The sequence below is a fragment of the Mus caroli genome, unplaced genomic scaffold (genome assembly GCF_978045245.1).
Source record: "Mus caroli unplaced genomic scaffold, Mus_caroli_1 scaffold_1, whole genome shotgun sequence".
Lineage (NCBI taxonomy): Eukaryota > Metazoa > Chordata > Mammalia > Rodentia > Muridae > Mus > Mus caroli.
The window spans coordinates 178,448,656-178,466,126 of record NW_028227256.1 but is presented as its reverse complement, the minus strand read 5'-3'; the positions used below and the strand labels follow the sequence as shown (position 1 = coordinate 178,466,126).

At 44.6% G+C, this 17,471-nt stretch overlaps 1 protein-coding gene across 6 annotated transcripts in view; it reads right to left on the bottom strand.

The window, feature by feature from the left end:
• Lin9 (lin-9 DREAM MuvB core complex component) overlaps positions 1 to 11,514 on the bottom strand; it is a 53,393-nt gene extending 41,879 nt beyond the window's left edge. For 2 of the 6 annotated variants that reach the window (XM_085843448.1, XM_085843467.1), the window contains exons 1-4: positions 11,418 to 11,514; positions 4,516 to 4,548; positions 2,043 to 2,137; positions 723 to 827 (exon numbers count right to left, since the gene is read on the bottom strand). In XM_085843448.1, the coding sequence (XP_085699574.1) occupies positions 723 to 827; positions 2,043 to 2,137; positions 4,516 to 4,548; positions 11,418 to 11,496 (312 nt within the window). In that variant the 5' untranslated portion in view covers positions 11,497 to 11,514. Of the gene's footprint in view, positions 1 to 722; positions 828 to 2,042; positions 2,138 to 4,515; positions 4,549 to 10,822; positions 10,899 to 11,417 lie in introns of all 6 variants that reach the window. The other 4 variants (XM_085843450.1, XM_085843463.1, XM_085843456.1 and 1 more) reach the window with 3 other exon arrangements.
• Between the last annotated feature and the right edge of the window lie 5,957 nt (positions 11,515 to 17,471).

Sequence of the window (17,471 nt, the reverse complement as noted above, 5' to 3'; positions counted from 1 at the left end):
GGACAACCTGCAGATGTCAGTTCTTGTCTACCATTTGAGTTCCAGAGACAGAACTCAGGTTATCTGGATAAGCCAGGCTGAGGTGGGACAAGCCTTTTATCCCAGCACTCAGGAGGCAGGGGCATGTGAGTTCAAGGTCAGCCTGGTCTACAGAGCTAGTTCCATGGCAGCCAGGGATACACAAAGAAACCCTGTCTCGAAATAAATAAATAAATAAGGATACATTCAACAAAAATAAAACAACTCAATGGTAGAGTATTTGCCTAGTATATGTGGCACCATAGGTTTGATCCACAAAAACCTATAAATTAAAATTTTATAGCACCTCTCCCCAGAAAACAATAAATTAAAAGTACAAAGAAGAAAATCCTGTTTCATCCTGCACTGTCTCCTCTTCTGGGTAGTCTTCATTATACTTTATTTGATAAAGTTAAATATTTCCCCTCACTTATTTCCACACAAAATTCAAAACTGAATACACATCACCAGGTCTGTTTTATTTAACCTCTACTCCCTTTGCGCTTACAGAATCATGACTGGCTTCCTACCTAGTTTCATGTCAACCAACAAAACATTGAATTTTCTAAGTTAGTAAAAATAATTGCAGAGCAGCAATACTGACTTAAAGAATGTCGTTCGAAATGTAACAGAACGAGTATGAACTTCAGCACACGGCACAATCCCTCATATCCTTCACATGAGATAAACTTTAATACACACACCTGTGGGATCATCGCCACTCTCTGGTTTCTTTTAGGTGACTTTGTATTTATTTGTCTGTCATCTTCATCAGAAAAGAGTCGACTTCTTTTTGAATTTCTGAAAGGCTATAATAAATTTTTTTTTTATTTAATGAGTGTTTCTCATTTTTGTCCATCTGGAAAACACAGCTAGATTATCAGCAACATACATGAGTGACAGAAAGCACACAAAACCAAATGTAAACACCTTGGAATTAGCAAAGTGATTAAAAAGAGATTTCTGCAGTGATAATCAACCGAAAACTGCAACACTGGCAGCCTTGCATGGTGTACTGGCTAGTTTTGTGTCAACTTGACACAGCTGGAGTTATCACAGAGAAAGGAGCTTCAGTTGAGGAAATGCCTCCATGAGATCCAACTGTAAGACATTTTCTCAATTAGTGATCAAGGGGGAAAGGTCCCTTTTGGGTGGGACCATCTCTGGACTGGCAGTCTTGGGTTCTATAAGAGAGCAGGCTGAGCAAGCCAGGGGAAGCGAGCCAGTAAAGAACATCCCTCCATGGCCTCTGCATCAGCTCCTGCTCCCTGACCTGTCTGAGTTCCAGTCCTGACTTCCTTGGTGATGAACAGCAGTATGGAAGTGTAAGCCGAATAAACCCTTTCCTCCCCAACTTGCTTCTTGGTCATGATGTTTGTGCAGGAATAGAAACCCTGACTAAGACACATGGTGAAGATAGGAAAATATGTTCTGGAAATTCCAGTTTAAATTATGTTGGTTAATATTAAGTGGCTATTACACGATGTCTACTGCAGAGGGTTGGGCTAGAAAGAACATTAAATCACTTGAGAAAAGTATGCCTAAACGACTTTAGTATTATACTAGATCTGATGTCAAAGGTTACCAAATTTGTAACTGCACATAAAAAAAGTCCATGATATATATGAGATAACTGATATCTTTAGAACTAAAAACCTGTAAATATCAAAGGTATATAACCCTGTCCCAGCACTCAGGAGCCAGTGGTAGAGGTAAGCATATCTCTTTGAGTTAGAGCCAATGTGGTTTACATAGTAAGTTCCAGGCCTGTCAGGTCTACACAATGAGATTGCCTGTAAAAATCATAACAATAAAACGTATATGTGTGTGTATGTGCATTACAAATGCTTCACGGTGACCAGATAATCTGGTTACAGATAATTTACCTAAATACGATCAAATACTGCTCAATGACACGTTAAAATGAAAATACCTACAGTTGGTATTTTTTTTTGTATGTGAATTTATCCGCCACAAGCATACAGTTCAGCGAGGCTTCTCTAGCACACAGGAGCTCTCCTTACCATTTCTACAGCAGGGCCCGCGTTCCTGCCTTTCCAGACAGGAGTTTTCTGTAAAGAACTGTACTTTTCATTCCACGTGTTCGATAAACTTCCCTCTGTAATGAATAATTAATACTGATAAAACATTTAAGGTTAGCGCACACATTTTATATCGCGAACACTAACCCTTTAGTAGTAAACACATGAAATCTATATCAATGTGAAAAGGTTACAATGTGACTGTAGTAATTTCAGTTGACTAGAAACAAACCAGCACTATCTCAGGCCAGAGAGATGGCTTAGGGGAAGGCACCTGCAGAGAAACTGATGAGCTGAGACTAGTTCAATCCCTAGTAGCCACAGGGGAAGGAGACAAGTGACTCCTGAAAGCTGTGCCCTGGCCTCCATTAAGCACTCCAGAACACACATCCACACTCACCAACACACTCACACAACACATTTTCATTTCATCTCATTAATTTACTTGATATACATGGGTGTGCTGCTGCCTGTGCGTCTGAGCACCGCATGACTGCCTGGCTCCTGCAGAGGCCAGAAAAGGTGGTCAGGTCCTCTGCAACGGGAGCTACAGGTCGTTGTTGAGCCGTCACGTGGGTACTGGGAACTGAACCTGGGTCCTCTGGAAGAGCACCTGGAGTGCTCTTGACCACTGAGCCATCTCTCCAGCCCCACACAATTACATCTTTAAAACATTAAAAACACAAAAACTTCACTTATTCTTTTAATAAAATGATAGAGCAATGCATATGAAAAGTACTGCATTTCTATACAGAACATACAGGGGTTTTTTTTTTTTTTGGATGTAGGTTTTTAATAATTCTTCTGTTAAGAATGATTTCATTTTTTTTTTTTAAATTCTAACTGAAAGTAGGATAAAGGAAAATAAAAACTAAAAACCTCTAATTCTGAATTTAGAGGACATTTCTTCTGTCTTTGCTTTCTGAGACATGATCTCACTGTTTCCCTGGGTGGCCTGGGATTCACTGTGGAACTCAGGCTGTCTTTGAACCTGGGGCGATCCTTCTGCAGCTCTGCTCCCAAGTGATCGGGTGTAGCACATGCTACACACCAAGCTGCTTAAAGGACATTTCTAAATGACTTTTGCTTCAATATGTGAAACACAACATAGGATAGTTAATATAGTGTGGGTGGTGTTGTGCACACTCCTATAGCCCAGACTGACCTCAAATTCACATCAATGCCCTGCCTTAGCCTCCACAACAGCTGGGACTACAGGCATGGGCCACTATGCTTAGCTGTTTCTCTTAATTCAAAGAAATGACTTTGGAGTTTTTCGAAAACCAAAAAAAGTCCTATCACTTAAATGATTAGACATATGAAATATAGAATAAGTTTAAGTTTTGTAAAGAATCATGTTTAAATACAGACATATGTTTAAATGTAGATACAATAAAACTGAAGATTAATATATATATAGGATGATTCTTATTTTTCTATAAATGCTTACCAGTATTCTCTAATTTTTTTTCTCTAAGAAATGTTAGTTTGAGCAGGTGTGGTGGTATTCTGTAATTCTAACACTAGAAAGCCTGAGACAGGATTAGTAGTTCAAGGCAAACCTTGGCCACATAGGGATCTAAGGTCAATCTAAGTTACACAAGATCATGTCTCAAAAGCCAAAATACTTAAGAAGCCCACTATTGTGGTTCATTCTTGTCAATTTAGTACTTGGGAGGCAGAGGCAAGGTTACCAAAGTTTGAGGCCTGTCTGGTCTATGTACTGAGCTTCAGGCCAGCCAGCACTACATAGAGACCCTGTCTCAAAACCAAACCACAAACATCTAAGTTAGATGGAGGCTGAGGCAGGAACTTTCTTGAGCTGCAGGCTGCTACCACTACCTCCTCCTTTTTTAGAAATATCTGTTCAGAGAACATGTGATATTCCTTTTTTTTTAATTATTATTTTTTTTTACAGTCCAGTTGTTACCCACCCCCAGCTCCCCTTGCATCATGCAATATTCTTAAAAGATAATTCTTTAAAAAAAAACAAAAAAACCAACAACATTGATGTAAGCTCAGCACAGGTTTCTTGACTGTTCAGAGTGTTTTTACAGCAACAATACTGAGCTGAGAGCTTACGCAAGCACTCCACAGCTAAGCTCCACTCCAGTTCTGGTTAAGGTAGCCTTTAAATGAGGCACAGTGACTTTCAACAGGAAGCAGAGGCAGGTGGATCTCTCTGAGTTCTAGGCCAGTCTGCTCTACACAGTGAGTTGCAAGCCATCTCAAAAAACAAAAACAAAGGAAGATATACTTTCATTAATAATTTTAGAAAATTAAAATTTTAGAAATATTTAATTACTAGCAAATAAAGATACATTTTCTTCTAAAAGCATATGAATTTAAAATTATCAGTGAAAAGTAAATACAAGATACAATGAGTTACAAATAACAGAAGGAAAAGAAAAAATATTCAAATTGTGATACATATCTAGAAAGGCATTTTTCTTACCTTTTAAACTGACAAGGGCTTTTGCTGAAGAGCCTGAAAGTAAAAAAAAAAAAAAAAAATCAGCGAGGTATGGTGGTGCACTACATTATAGGTGGGGTCTCTGTGAGTTCCAGGCCACCCTGGTCTACATAGTAAGTTCCAGGCCAGTCAATGCTACACAGCGAGACCTTGTCTCAAAAAACCAAAACCAAAACCAAAACCAACAAGCAAACTAATCCAAATCAATAAATATTTTCATAATCAAGGTTGGAGGGATAGAACTTGGCTTGGGTAGCAAGGTGCTCCAGTTAGTCTGAGCAGCGTTGGGTCGGACAGGGTGGTTGGATATGCAAAGGAAGCATCAGCAGCGGCAGCAGCGGCTCACGTCTGTAGCGCAGCATGAGAGAGGCACATGCTGAGTCCCACTACAGCCCGGCCCTGTCTGGGAAAGGAAAGGAATACACAGCCTGGTGATCAAGGAAGGACTGCAGAGGCCCGGCAGGCCTGTGGAGGTTGTGACAGCAGTTAGAAATTATTCTAAAAGACAAAAATGTAGGAAAAAAAAAAAGAGCACAGTCAGATTGTCATTGTGCCTCTTCATCCAAAAGTACTCTATAGCACTGGAGGAAAAGAGAAAGAGAACTCATTATTGGAACGAAAATCAGAAGAGGTAACAGAATAAACAAGATAAACATGATCAGAGACTGTCAGAGTCCTGAATAGAGGTATTTACAATGCTTAAAGATCTATTCAGGAAGCTGGGCAGTGGTGTTGCACACCTTTAATCCCAGCACGTGGGAGGCAGAGGCAGGTAGAGCTCTGATTTTGAGGCTAGCCTGGTCTACAGAGTGAGTTCCAGGACAGTCAGGGCTACACAGAAAACCTTGTCTTGAAAACAAACAAAAAACATACAGGAAAATAGGTTCCTGAACACCCAAGGAGGGAAAGCATAAATGTAGAGGGAGTCACTAGATAAAGCTCTTTATTGGATCTGTGGCAGGTAAACCCACTGAGATACAGAGCTACAGGGTGGCTTGACAGCGAAGGGTAGGATCTATGAGTGGGGGAAGTAGAAGACTCAATAGGGAAAAGAATTTTTGAAGTTTAGTGTTCAAAGACCATAAAATCACGGGTAAGAGAATAGGGGGAGAAAGCCATAAGGGCTAAGAGCACTTGCCTACTGTTATGTTAAACCACTAGTAACACAAAATAAAAAAAAAATTCTACTAGAAAGCTTCAAATAAAACATAACCAAGAAACAGTAAGGTAGACAGGAAATATAGCCAAGATACCAAGGAAAACACAGTTCCTTCCAAGAAAACGTGGGTATATACTAAGTGCGGTCTGCATGGTAGTTCTTGCTCAGGCAACAGAGACCCCACAGCAATGTGCCCAAGTCCATGTTCTCCTGGAGCTTCTGCTCTAGTTAGGAGGGCAGGGAAACAAGTACAAACCAGTGCTGACGAGCTAGGGAAAAGTGAACAGGATGACAATGGAGCATGAGAGGAGAGACACTCATGAGTCAGCTTCTCTGAACGGGTCATTTGAAAAGGGTCTGAGAAAGGGGTGTAAGTTACAAGGGCACCCATCTATTCCACAAAGGTGGCGCTCAGACCTTGCAGATTCTGATTTACTACCTCTAACTCCTTGTACGTTTTGTGGAGGCAGTACAGTGATCAGGAAGGGTGACTCTGCAGCTAAAAATGTGCACTGTTCCTGCCGAAGAACCAAGCTCAATTCCCTCACCTGTGCTGGCAGCTCAGATCCATCTGTAACTCCAGCTCCAGGGGCATTTGAAGCCTCTGGCCTCTTCAAGCACCTACACTCACATGCACATACCACAGATATAATAATTAAAATAACTCTTTAAAAAGACAGCATAGGTTCTAGAACATCGAGGCTGGCTACTGTTTAGATCTTGGCTCTGCTACTTCCTTGCTATGTTATTTCCCACAAAGCACCTCGACTCCCTGTGCTTCTGCTTCTTCATGTGTGAAAGGAGAGTAAACAGATATAAGCACAAATGCTTAGAACAGTATATACAACACATGGCTAATTTTCAGACGGGCTCACATTACATTAACTGACCAAATTACCCATCTGTTTAAACATATGAATTTACAGGCAGGTGAACTTGGTTAAGTTAGAATTCTGCTCTAACCAGTTCCACTTTGTCAACATTCAACCAGGGTTAGGGTTAGGGTATTTACTGACTGCTTGCTCTCTATAAGCACTGTTAGAGCTGAGGTCCCCACCAAAAGCCTCCATCTCAGAGAGGTTGTATCCTAGTGGAAAGAGACATACAACAAATAACTACATGAGACAGTAATTATACCTCATGACAGTTACTACAAAGAACATAAACAGGAGTCAGGGAAGCTTCCAAGGAAACAACATCTGAAAAGAACTAGCCATAAAATCAAGAAGAAAAACATCCCTCCCCCACCACAGGTGGGGGAGTCACAACATGGAGACCAGGCAGAAGAAACTAGCCAAAAAAAAAGCCCTGAGAAATTAGTTCAAATTGAATTGTAACAGGGTTAATGGCATTGTGCTTGGGGGAGAGAGATGTAGAGAGCCGAAAGCAGGGTTGTGCTTAGACTGGGAATGCAGGCGTGCTCCTAGTTCCTTCTGAATGACTGTGACAGGACTATCTGACTAAATGACTTCACGTAGGGAAAATTGATTTTGCTCAGGTTTTCAGAGGGCTCACTAACTTCATCATTGTATGGAAGGTATGAAAAAGCAGAGAACTGACAAGATGGCCAGGAAGAGGAGAAACGGGAATACAGAAGATGCTAGGGTAACACAAAACTATCACGACCCCACTGACCTACTTTCTCCAGTGAGGCCCCATCCCCTACCTCTCACCACCTCCAACAATGCTATCATATGACTATGAATCCACAAGAGAGGAATCCATTTATTAGGTCAGAACCTCATGACCTAAGTGGTTTTGGAGGTCTGCTCACAGACACATCTAGAGGTGTGCTTTGCTGATCTCCTAGGCATTTCTCAATGCAATCAAGCTATCAAAACTAACCATCACCACAGCCATGAGGAAAAACCTAAGTGGCTTAGCTCCGGTGGGCTGCCGACCAACAACCGTGTGACTGCAGGTGAGACAGCCCTGAGAAGTCACAAGATTGTATGGAAAACTTCAAGAAGAAGACATGTACTCGTCAGAGGACAAAAAATAAGCAGAGACTCTTCCATTGGGGGCTAGAGAGAAGGCTCGGCAGTTCAGAGCACCTTTTGCTCTTGCAGAAGCCTGGAGTTTGGTTCCCTGCACCCATGCTGGGTGGCCCACAAATGCCTGTAACTCCATCTCCAGAGGCATCAATGCCTCTGGCCTCTATATGTACCCTTCATACATGCACAGAACCACATGCAGACAGACATATAATACACATAAAATAGAAAAATAACAAAAATGTATTTTTAAAAAATCTCAACATGATATTCTAAAGAATAAGCAAAAGTTAACTGGAAGTGGGGGGAGGGAGAACAGCCTAGAGAACAGCATATGCCTGTAGCACAGAGAGTGAAAACAGTCCAATTAACTCAGAGAGAACGAGAGGAGAGGTACACAATAAATGGGGAAGTGGGAGCAGCCAGGAAACATGCTTGGGCCTTAGGAAAAAAAAACCTTTAGCTACTAAAAGGTTTTAAACAGGGATGGCTGGGACCGATGGCACACACCTGCAATCCCAGCAATCAAGAAGCAGAGCAGAACTGCTGTGTGTTCAAGATCAACATGGTCTACAGACTGGCTAGCCAGGGATATACATGGAGACTCTGCCTTGAGGATTACAATACAAGGTAAGAGGAGGAAGACATTTCTGCTCTGAAAGGATCCCTCTGGGAGGCAGTGGGTTACTAAAATGGTAACAACCTGGGCTAGGTGATTGTAAAAAGTAAGAACTGAGGCACATTCAGAAGGTAAGCTCCGGGACTTAGTGAATGTAGAGATACGGGAAGGAGGAGGAAAGCAAAGATAACTAGGTTTCTGCCCCATCACAGGATACACAATGTAACCGTTCCTTAAGACAGGGGCAGCGCATGCCTTTCATCCCAGCACTCGGGAGGCAGAGGCAGGCGGATTGCTGAGTTCCAGGCCAGCCTGGTCTACAGAGTGAGTTCCAGGACAGCCAGGGCTACACAGGGAAACCCTGTCTCAAAAAAAAAAAAAAAAAGACAGGGACTCCTGGAACCTAGCACTATGTGCTAGGGTGGAATTCTGAGATAAATTCTGAAATAATTCTTAAGTTTGATGATCCCTCTGCAACATCTAAGAGATGTAAAATAGCAAGAGTTCAAGAACAAGAGCTTAGAGCTAAGATTGTGCTCACATAAAAATCATGTACTTACATCAACCGAAATGAAGATCAAATGTACGGAAAGCAAACGGGACTGTGAGTGCGTGAGTGCATGCATGCGTATTTCTTTTTTTATACACCTAGTTACAGTAAATACTCAGGAAATGATAACTTTTATAATTGATGTTACAGGAGCTATTAGCTAATATACTACATAGCTCCCTTAACTAAACTGGGGGGAAAAATACAAAAAAATTAGTGTTTTTTTTTCATATCACACTGAAATTACTTTCTCTTTCCAAGATCATGCTCTATCTTATTAATATTATTCCAAATTCAGTTCCATTTTAGTCAAATGTTTAAGTCTATTTGTGTCATTGCTAACAAATCAAAATTACAATTCTTGCTTTTGACAAACCCGTAGTTTAGCTAAAAAAAAAGACACACACACACACCCCTCCCCAAGCCAAGTACCAGAGACACTGCATGGCAAGAGAAACAATTAGGTTATACATAGTGTAACAGTGTGGCTAATATCTGAACCTCAATGTAAACCCCAAGTTTGTACAAAGAACAAGTAAGAAAATCCTTCTCCTAAAGGTCTGCTCACAGACACATCTAGGTGTGCTTTGCTGATCTCCTAGGCATTTCTCAATGCAATCAAGCTATCAAAACTAACCATCACCACAGCCATGAGGAAAACCTAAGTGGCTCAGCTCTGGTGGGCTGCCGACCAACAACCGTGTGACTGCAGGTGAGACAGCCCTGAGAAGTCACAGAGCATACTCATTACAGATGATGAAACATTTTACAGTAGAGCCCAGGCTGGCCTCCAACTTAAGAGTTATCCTTTTGTCTCAGCTCACATGTGTGAGGCTAACACAAGTCACGGTGCCCAGCTTAAGAAAAAAATCTCTTCAGATGGCAGGTAACATTCTACTTACTTGAATTATCTATATTTTCAAGCATCGCAAATATCAATCAACCATATTCTCCAAACAAGAACGATAAACTTAGGGACACTCTATAGATAATGCCTTATCAATGCAGTAATCACTAGCCATTTAAGTCAAGATTAAATAGAAATAAGAGAGCAGCACCTGAGCCATCTAGTCACAGGTGACTACCGGTTGCTCACTGCACACTAGAAAAGAGACATCTCCATCCATCATCGAGAACGTTCTTTTGAGACTTAGCACTGGTCTAAACCAAAATTAAAACCACAAACATTCTGAATACTGGTCTTCACCAGCCTGGCAACCTGAGCTTCTGACTTAACAATACAAGGAATACGCGATAGCAAAGAAAACAGAATTAACAGTAGCTCTCTTTTAAAGGCATATTTGCGTTGCCCACAGACACATCTTACAGAGTTCGAGTTTTTTCTTTGCTTTTGAAACGGGTTTCTCTGACCTGACTTCCTGTTGGGGCACCCCAAATGGTTAAAAAAACAAAACCGCTTTATTTGTTATAAAAATGATACAATCGTTCTAAATACAGATTGCTCAGTTTGGAGGTTTGTTTGTTTGTTTCCAAGACAGGATTTCTCTGTGTAGCCTTGGCTGTCCTGGAGCTTGGTATGTAGACTGGGCGGGCCTCGAACTCGGAGATCCACCTGCCTCTTCCTACCGAGTGCTGAGATTAAAGATGTGCGCCACCACACCTGCGAACCTTTCCTTGACCCAGGGCTACAAATACATACCACAGAGTACGTGTTTCTTCAAGACCATTTTGTAACTAAAATGCCTTTTAATAATGTGTGCAATATGAAAATTACAAAATTGTTCCCTTGTCCTTAGGTCGCAGAGTAGGTGTTTTTACTGTCTGCGGACAGGTGAACATCCGTCTTAGAGGTTGTGAGTATAGAAGGTTAAGTGAGGCAATGATAGGGGTGGGTGTCAGGCAGAATAACATACTTATATAGGCTGCGGTGCTCACATCCGTGTGTAAAGCCCACCCCACACTCTAGAGACACATCCACTCAGGAGGGAGTCTGGGAATGGGGCTACCTCGGCACTGTATCCCGGCTGGATCATCTCCGGAAAGGTCCAGGGCCACCTGTAGTCCCAGGGGAAGGGGCCAAGCCTGTGTGACACGGAAGAAAACACTTCCAGGATGGACGCGGGGGGTCGGGGGGAGCGATCACAAGTGCCTGCAGAAGCAGGAGCCGTCAGAGGATCAGATCGGAGGCCCGGGGCACCAAGAGGGGCTGTGTCCCCGGTGCCCAGCCCGAGCCCTCCCGGCCCCCGGCCGGCGAGTTACATAACCGGGCGGGCGAGGAGGACGGCGCCCGCAACTGGGGGGCCGCTCTTCGCCCACCCCGACCGGCGACTGCAGTCGCTCCGGGAGAGCAGCCGCCGACTCCGTCAGGACAGGCTGGACTCCCGGGCTTTCGGTTTCCGGCGCTGGCGCTCGCACAACCCCAGAAACAGACACACAAGACACCATAACAAAGGCGGCGACGCGGCGGCAGCGCCTGAGGAGGAAGGCCGGGGACTGCGGTGGGCTGGCGGCCATCCCACCTGCCCGGCAACCGGACTCCGCCGGTGCGACCCCGGGACGGGCAACCGGCGGGAAGGAGGGCTGCTCTGAGACGCTACTTACTCTCGTCAGGCAACTGGTCGAGCTCCGCCATCTTGAACGAGCCGCGCCGCTTTTTCAAAGGCTGCCCGCCCCGGTGCATTGTGGGGCGGAGACTGTCTGCGAGGGAGGTTCGAATGAGGAGCTCGCGGCCCGCGGCGCCTGCTCCCGCCAGGCCGTCCGGCTCCGCCCGAGCCCGGCGGGAGGGGGCCTCGGGGCCTCGCCCGCACCCCGGGCCGGGCCCGGAGGAGGACACGGGACGCCTCGCCGAGAGGCCCGGTAGGGCTGAGCGCGGGGGGCGCGGCGCCAGCCCCGATGCGCCCGCCCGCGCCGCCCCCCTCGCCTGCGCTCGCTCCCGGCGCGCGGCCCGCGCTGCGGCTGCGGGAACTGCAGGCCGGTTCCCGAGGGGAGCGGGACGCAGGCCCGGGCCGGTGGCGCGGCGGACGAGACCTGGGTTCCTGGTCGCTTGGCACGGAGGGGGCTCTGCCCAAAGTAATGTGTACTCGGCTCCCCAGACCGCGTTTCTCCGGCGCCCGGGTCCCTGCCCTTCCCCCCCACCGAGTGCCCGGGCCGCGGCGTCCGCTTCGCCTGCAGGTCACAGACGCGGGGTCCGGGCGGCCCGGGCCGGAACCTGAGCTGGGAGCGGCCGGGACGAGACCTTGAGAGGTCACCAAGTTGGTGTAGGCCGAGGGCTAGCGAACTGCCCTGCTTTCTTTCTCTAATGCGCTCCACCCGAGACCGGTAGTGAGCTGGGAGCCTCACAGTGACTAAGGATGCTTGGGGAAGACACAAGTGACACTAGCCAAGTGTAATGAAACTGGATGGGAATTCCTCCCTTGCCGAAAGAAGCCGGGAAAGATTTCACGGTTCCCATCTGTAACACTTTCTAGTATTTAAACCACGGTGGCTTTTCAACTACTATTTTTACAAGCGTGGTTGATCTCCGGGGTGGGTTCTATTCTCCAGGAATGTATGAGGAGGGGGTAGTCGGCGAATGGAGAATTTAAAAACAAAACAAAACAAAAAAAAACGAGTGGATGAGTGACTTCCACAAACTAAAAAGTTCAAAGATGGTTCAGTGAGGTGAGAACAGATCTAGACAGGCCAGCCCAGGCTAAGTTGGGCTTGGTAAGAAGAATAAAGCGAGGTCTTAAGTAGTACGAAGAGCAGACTTTCATTTCTTTTCTAGAACAACATTCAAGAACGTGAGGCACAGGTTGGAGAAAGACAAGATGAGACTCTTGGGCGAGCAATAGAATGGAAGACTTCGGGGTCAGGAAAAGGGCAGCAGGCTGTGAAAGTTGAGGGTGCAACTTGGGCTGCTACTTGTATCAGTCCCAGGCAAGCTTAATACTTGTGCTTCAACTTCTCCTCAGTAAAATGCAGGCAAAAATTCCACTCTTGCTTAATGAGTGGAAAGAACTTATAATGGCTCTTTGCAGCCAGCTGTTTGCTGCTACAGCCTACAGTTTAAACAGTAGGGAGCACCGCTGAATCTGGGGTGAAGGGAGGGGCAGGATGGAAAATCCACCTTTCAAGAGGTGAGGGAAAAGACTAGTGTGAGCAAGAGAAGCACATGGGTGCTGGCCCCTCTGGGCCCAGGGTAAGTGGGGGAGGAGGTGGGCCGGAAGTAAAAAGTTGTAACAAAGTAACCTAGCCTTCTGAGAGAATTTAACCCCCCTGAGCCTTCTGAACACATTCAGACCAGCCTGCCTCGTAACAGGTGAACGAAACTGGTCCTGCTTGGGACTTGGGTGTCTTCATCAATTTGAAAATGAGATCGAGCATAATTTAACTCTCTGAGAATAAAAGAGCAGCAATAAACATGGAGGAAGCTGAGAGAGAAGAGAGAGGCAAGAATGGTGAAACCTAGTAGTCAGGTGTCAGATCAGAGCAAGTCAGATTTTACTCGGAGGCAATTTTCATACATTTTTTCACTACCTTGGTTTCTCTCTAATGTAACAGCATGTGTTAATCCATTTATGCTTCTGAGACAAGGTACCTTGTGACTTGCTTGGTAATTACTAAATGACAGTCATTTCTTTCTTATGGTTCTGGATTCTGGCAATGTCCGGTGGTTGCGGTGAGGGCTGCTTTCTCCTTCCATGATGGGTATCTTGCTGTTATGTCTCCCGGGGTGAAGGATGCGCTTTCCTGAGATGGAAGAGCATGAGTGCCCCTTCATACTGAGACCTGCTGCTGGATAGAAGAGACAGACCGCTGAACTGCCAGGAGGGTGTGAATCCCATTTTGGGGGTCAGAGCTTCTTAATACTGTTGCATGACGGAGTAAACTTCAATATGAGTTTTGAAGGAGACACCATGATTCTACCCAAAGCAACATGAACCATAGGATGTTTCCTTCATTTGTATATTCCAATTTAGGATGACACGATTTTGTAAGTTTTCTTGTTTGCTTTAAAACACACACTTTGGGCTTGGTGGTATACTCCTTTAATCCCAGTACCCCATGTTGTGTAGCTGTTTCCTGAAATAAAACCTTCCATTTTGGAGGGAAATTTCTTTTCTTTTCTTTTCTTTTCTTTTCTCTCTCTCTTTCTCTCTCTCTCTCTCTTTCTCTTTCCTTCTTTTTTTAAAAAAAAGGTTTATTTATTATGTGTAAGTACACTGTAACTGTTTTCAGACACACCAGAAGAGGTCATCCATTCTCATTACAGGTGGTTGTGAGCCACCATGCGGTTGCTGGGATTTGAACTCAGGACCTTCAGAAGAGCAGTGAGTGCTTTTAACCACTGAGCCATCTCTCCAGACCCAGGACGTTTCTTAAGATGTTTTCAGAGAAGTGAAACAAGATATACTATGGGAAAGAGAAATACTGCAGGAAAGCTCCTTAAGGAAACTAACAATTCAAATAGTTTCAGGAAGTTCCTGAAACAGACTAGAGTCATTAGACTCCTCTCTCCCCCAAGAGTGTGTAAAGTGTAAAGACTTCTGAGAGTCACTTTCAGCTAAGCCCTGGTGTCTGAAAGAAGCAGGGATAAGTCCAGGAGAAGCAGGCAAGCCAAAGCAATGTGGAAGCAGAGTCCTGCTGAACTATAGAAGACACAGCTGAGCTGCCAGGAAGAGGCTCAGACCAACTGAACCATTTGGAAAGGACTCTGCAACCTGTTGGGTTGCCTGCAGACTGCAGTCTGCTCTAGTTTCCAGCTTTCACAAGTTGTCACCCATGTGGGGGTCACCTTTAGTGATGCAGCTGGTTTTGAGTCATTTCAGCTCCTACCTAACCCAGGAACTTACTGGTTCACAAAGTTGGACTTTGGTGATATCATGCTTTGGTGTGTAATTGATTCCCTATTTGGAGTAAAAAGAATTTCTTCACCCCCTCCCCAGGAAAGTCTGCCACACAATACTAGGGAGGTAAAGACAGGCAGATCTTTGTCAGTTTGAGTTCCAGGCCAGCCATGGCCACACAATGAGACCCTGTAAGAACACTAAGTCATTAAAAAACAAAATCACCTAGATAAAAGCCAAGGTATTGTGATTCCCTGGCTTTTCTATTCTTAGAACCACAAAAACAAACATGAAGACACACACACACACACACCGATTTACCATAGAACTGACAAACAGGATGTCTCATTGGGTGTGCTTGCTGCCAAACCTAATGACTTTAGTGACCCCTGGTATACCCACATAGTGGGAAAGAGAAGTAACCCCAACAAGTCCTCTGACTGGCATGAAGTAAAATTTCATTTACCAAGTATACATGCATAGATTAACCGAGAACAAAAGGTATGCGTGTTAATGGTGACTACCTCTAGATAGTAGCATAGTGAATGATTTTTCTCTATAGCTGTATATGTAGCTTTTCGATAGATTTAGCTTTAGAATACAAACAAGCATGACAACATGGTGTATCTTAGCCAGGTGTGCTGGCATATACCTGTAATCCTAGCACTTGACAAGGCCCACCTTCGCAGCAAGTTTACAGTTAGCCGAGCCTCCTAAGCCCCTCTCCAGCAACAAAAGGGGCCAAAGAACCACTCCAAGGCTAAGAGTAGATAGTGTTCTCAAGATAACCAGAGTCTCTCAGTATCCTTATCAATTCACAAATGTCTGTAACTACAGTTCCAAGGACATTGACACACTCTTCTGGCCTCAGAGGTGTCGGGACTCATGCACTCCCCTCACACATATACTTAATTGAAAGTCAACAATACTGGGTGTGGTGGTACACACCTTCCCAGTACTGGCAGGTAGGGAGCAGAGGCAGACAGATCTCTGAGTTTTAGGATAGCCTGGTCTACATAATGAGACCCTGACTCAAAACAACAACAAAAACTACTTTATCTATGGAATGGAATCATCCAAAAAAGAAAGGAAGAAATGTACTGATGAACACCACAATGTGAATGAACTTTTAAAACGTGCTCAACGAGCCAGGCGTGGTGGCCCATGCCTTTACTCCCAGCACTCAGGAGGCAGAGGCAGGCGGATTTCTGAGGCCAGCCTGGTCTAAAGAGTGAGTTCCAGGACAGCCAGGGCTACACAGAGAAACCCTGTCTTGGGGGGGAAAAAAAGAAAAAAAAAAACAAAAAAAACCACCTGCTCAGCGAAAGAAGCCTATCTGAAAAAAACAAATTGGGTGATTTTATCCATGGGAAATGTCCAGAGTTGTCAAATCTATAAAAAGAGAAAATTAGAAGAGTCCGGCAGCTGGGAGGCTTGAGTGGGAAGTGAGTAACCAGTCAAGGGTTCAGGGTTTCTTTTGGGCGTGATGAAGGTTCTAAGACTGCAGTGGTGGCTGCATAGCTGCACCTCTGCTAAAACCATGTAGAAGACAACATGTGAATTACATGTGTGTGAACTAGATGGTAATAAAACGGCTACAGGGAAAGCCCTGTTTTCCAATTTTGTTAATCAACTTTCTGTCTCTCTAAACAAATCCCTAAAATAATCAACTTATAAAGGAAAAAGGCTCACAGGTTTGGAAGTTTTGGTCCATGACCCCTTGGCTTTGTATCTATGGTGAAACAGCACATAGATAGGAGGATGCTACAGTAAGGCACTCATCTCAAGGCAGAAGAGAGAATGAGGTGGGGACTGAGACCCTACAACTCCCTTCTAGGACAAACCCCACCTTCCTAAGTTGTTGGAATTCTCAACCTTCCTAATGCTTTGACTCTTTAGTACAGTTCCTTGTGTTGTGACTCCCCAACCATAAAATTATTTTCATCACTACTTCATAACTGTGATTTTGTTACTGTTATGAATCATAATGTAAATATCTGTGTTTTCTGATGGTCTTAGGTGATCGTGGAAAGGGTCATTCAGCCCTCGAGGGGTTGAGACCCACAGGTTGAGAACCTCTGCTATATTGCAATCTTGAAGATCAAGCCTTTAACAAGTGGACCTTCAGGAAATATTTGAGATCCAGTGGAACAGATCTTTGTATCAAATTTCCTCTCTGAACCAAAGATAATAGGCCAAAGAGATGCTCTGCTGGGCCTTGTGTGTTGGCAGGCTGACATCAAACTGCTCCCTCTCCCACCTGTCTCCTCCATTAAACATCTCAAAATTCTGAAAACCTTGCTACAGTGAGAAGCTGCTTTTCTCACTGGACCCAAGCGGCTGCAGGAGAAGTAAGCTGGATCCCTAACAGATGTATTCTTTTTGTGATTATGATTCCAAGAATGCTGGTAAGGTGACTCAGCAGGTAAATGAGGTTGTCAGGCCTCAAAACCTGATCACCCAAGTTCCATCCCTAGGACCCGTATGGTGGTGGACAGAACCAACTCCCACAAGCTGTCCTCTTTTCTCCATAGAGTGCTGTGGCACACAAGCACAGGTACATGTTATTAATGCAATCGATAAATTAATTAAAAAATGGCTCTAGGAGATCATCAGATACCTGTTTCTAAAGAGAGAAAGGGGGAGGGAGGAAGAGAGTGAGAAAGAGAGAATTCTATCTCTTAGACCTATAGTGAGAATTAAATGAGAATTAAAAGCCGGGCGTGGTGGCGCACGCCTTTAATCCCAGCACTTGGGAGGCAGAGGCAGGCGGATTTCTGAGTTCGAGGCCAGCCTGGTCTACAAAGTGAGTTCCAGGACAGCCAGG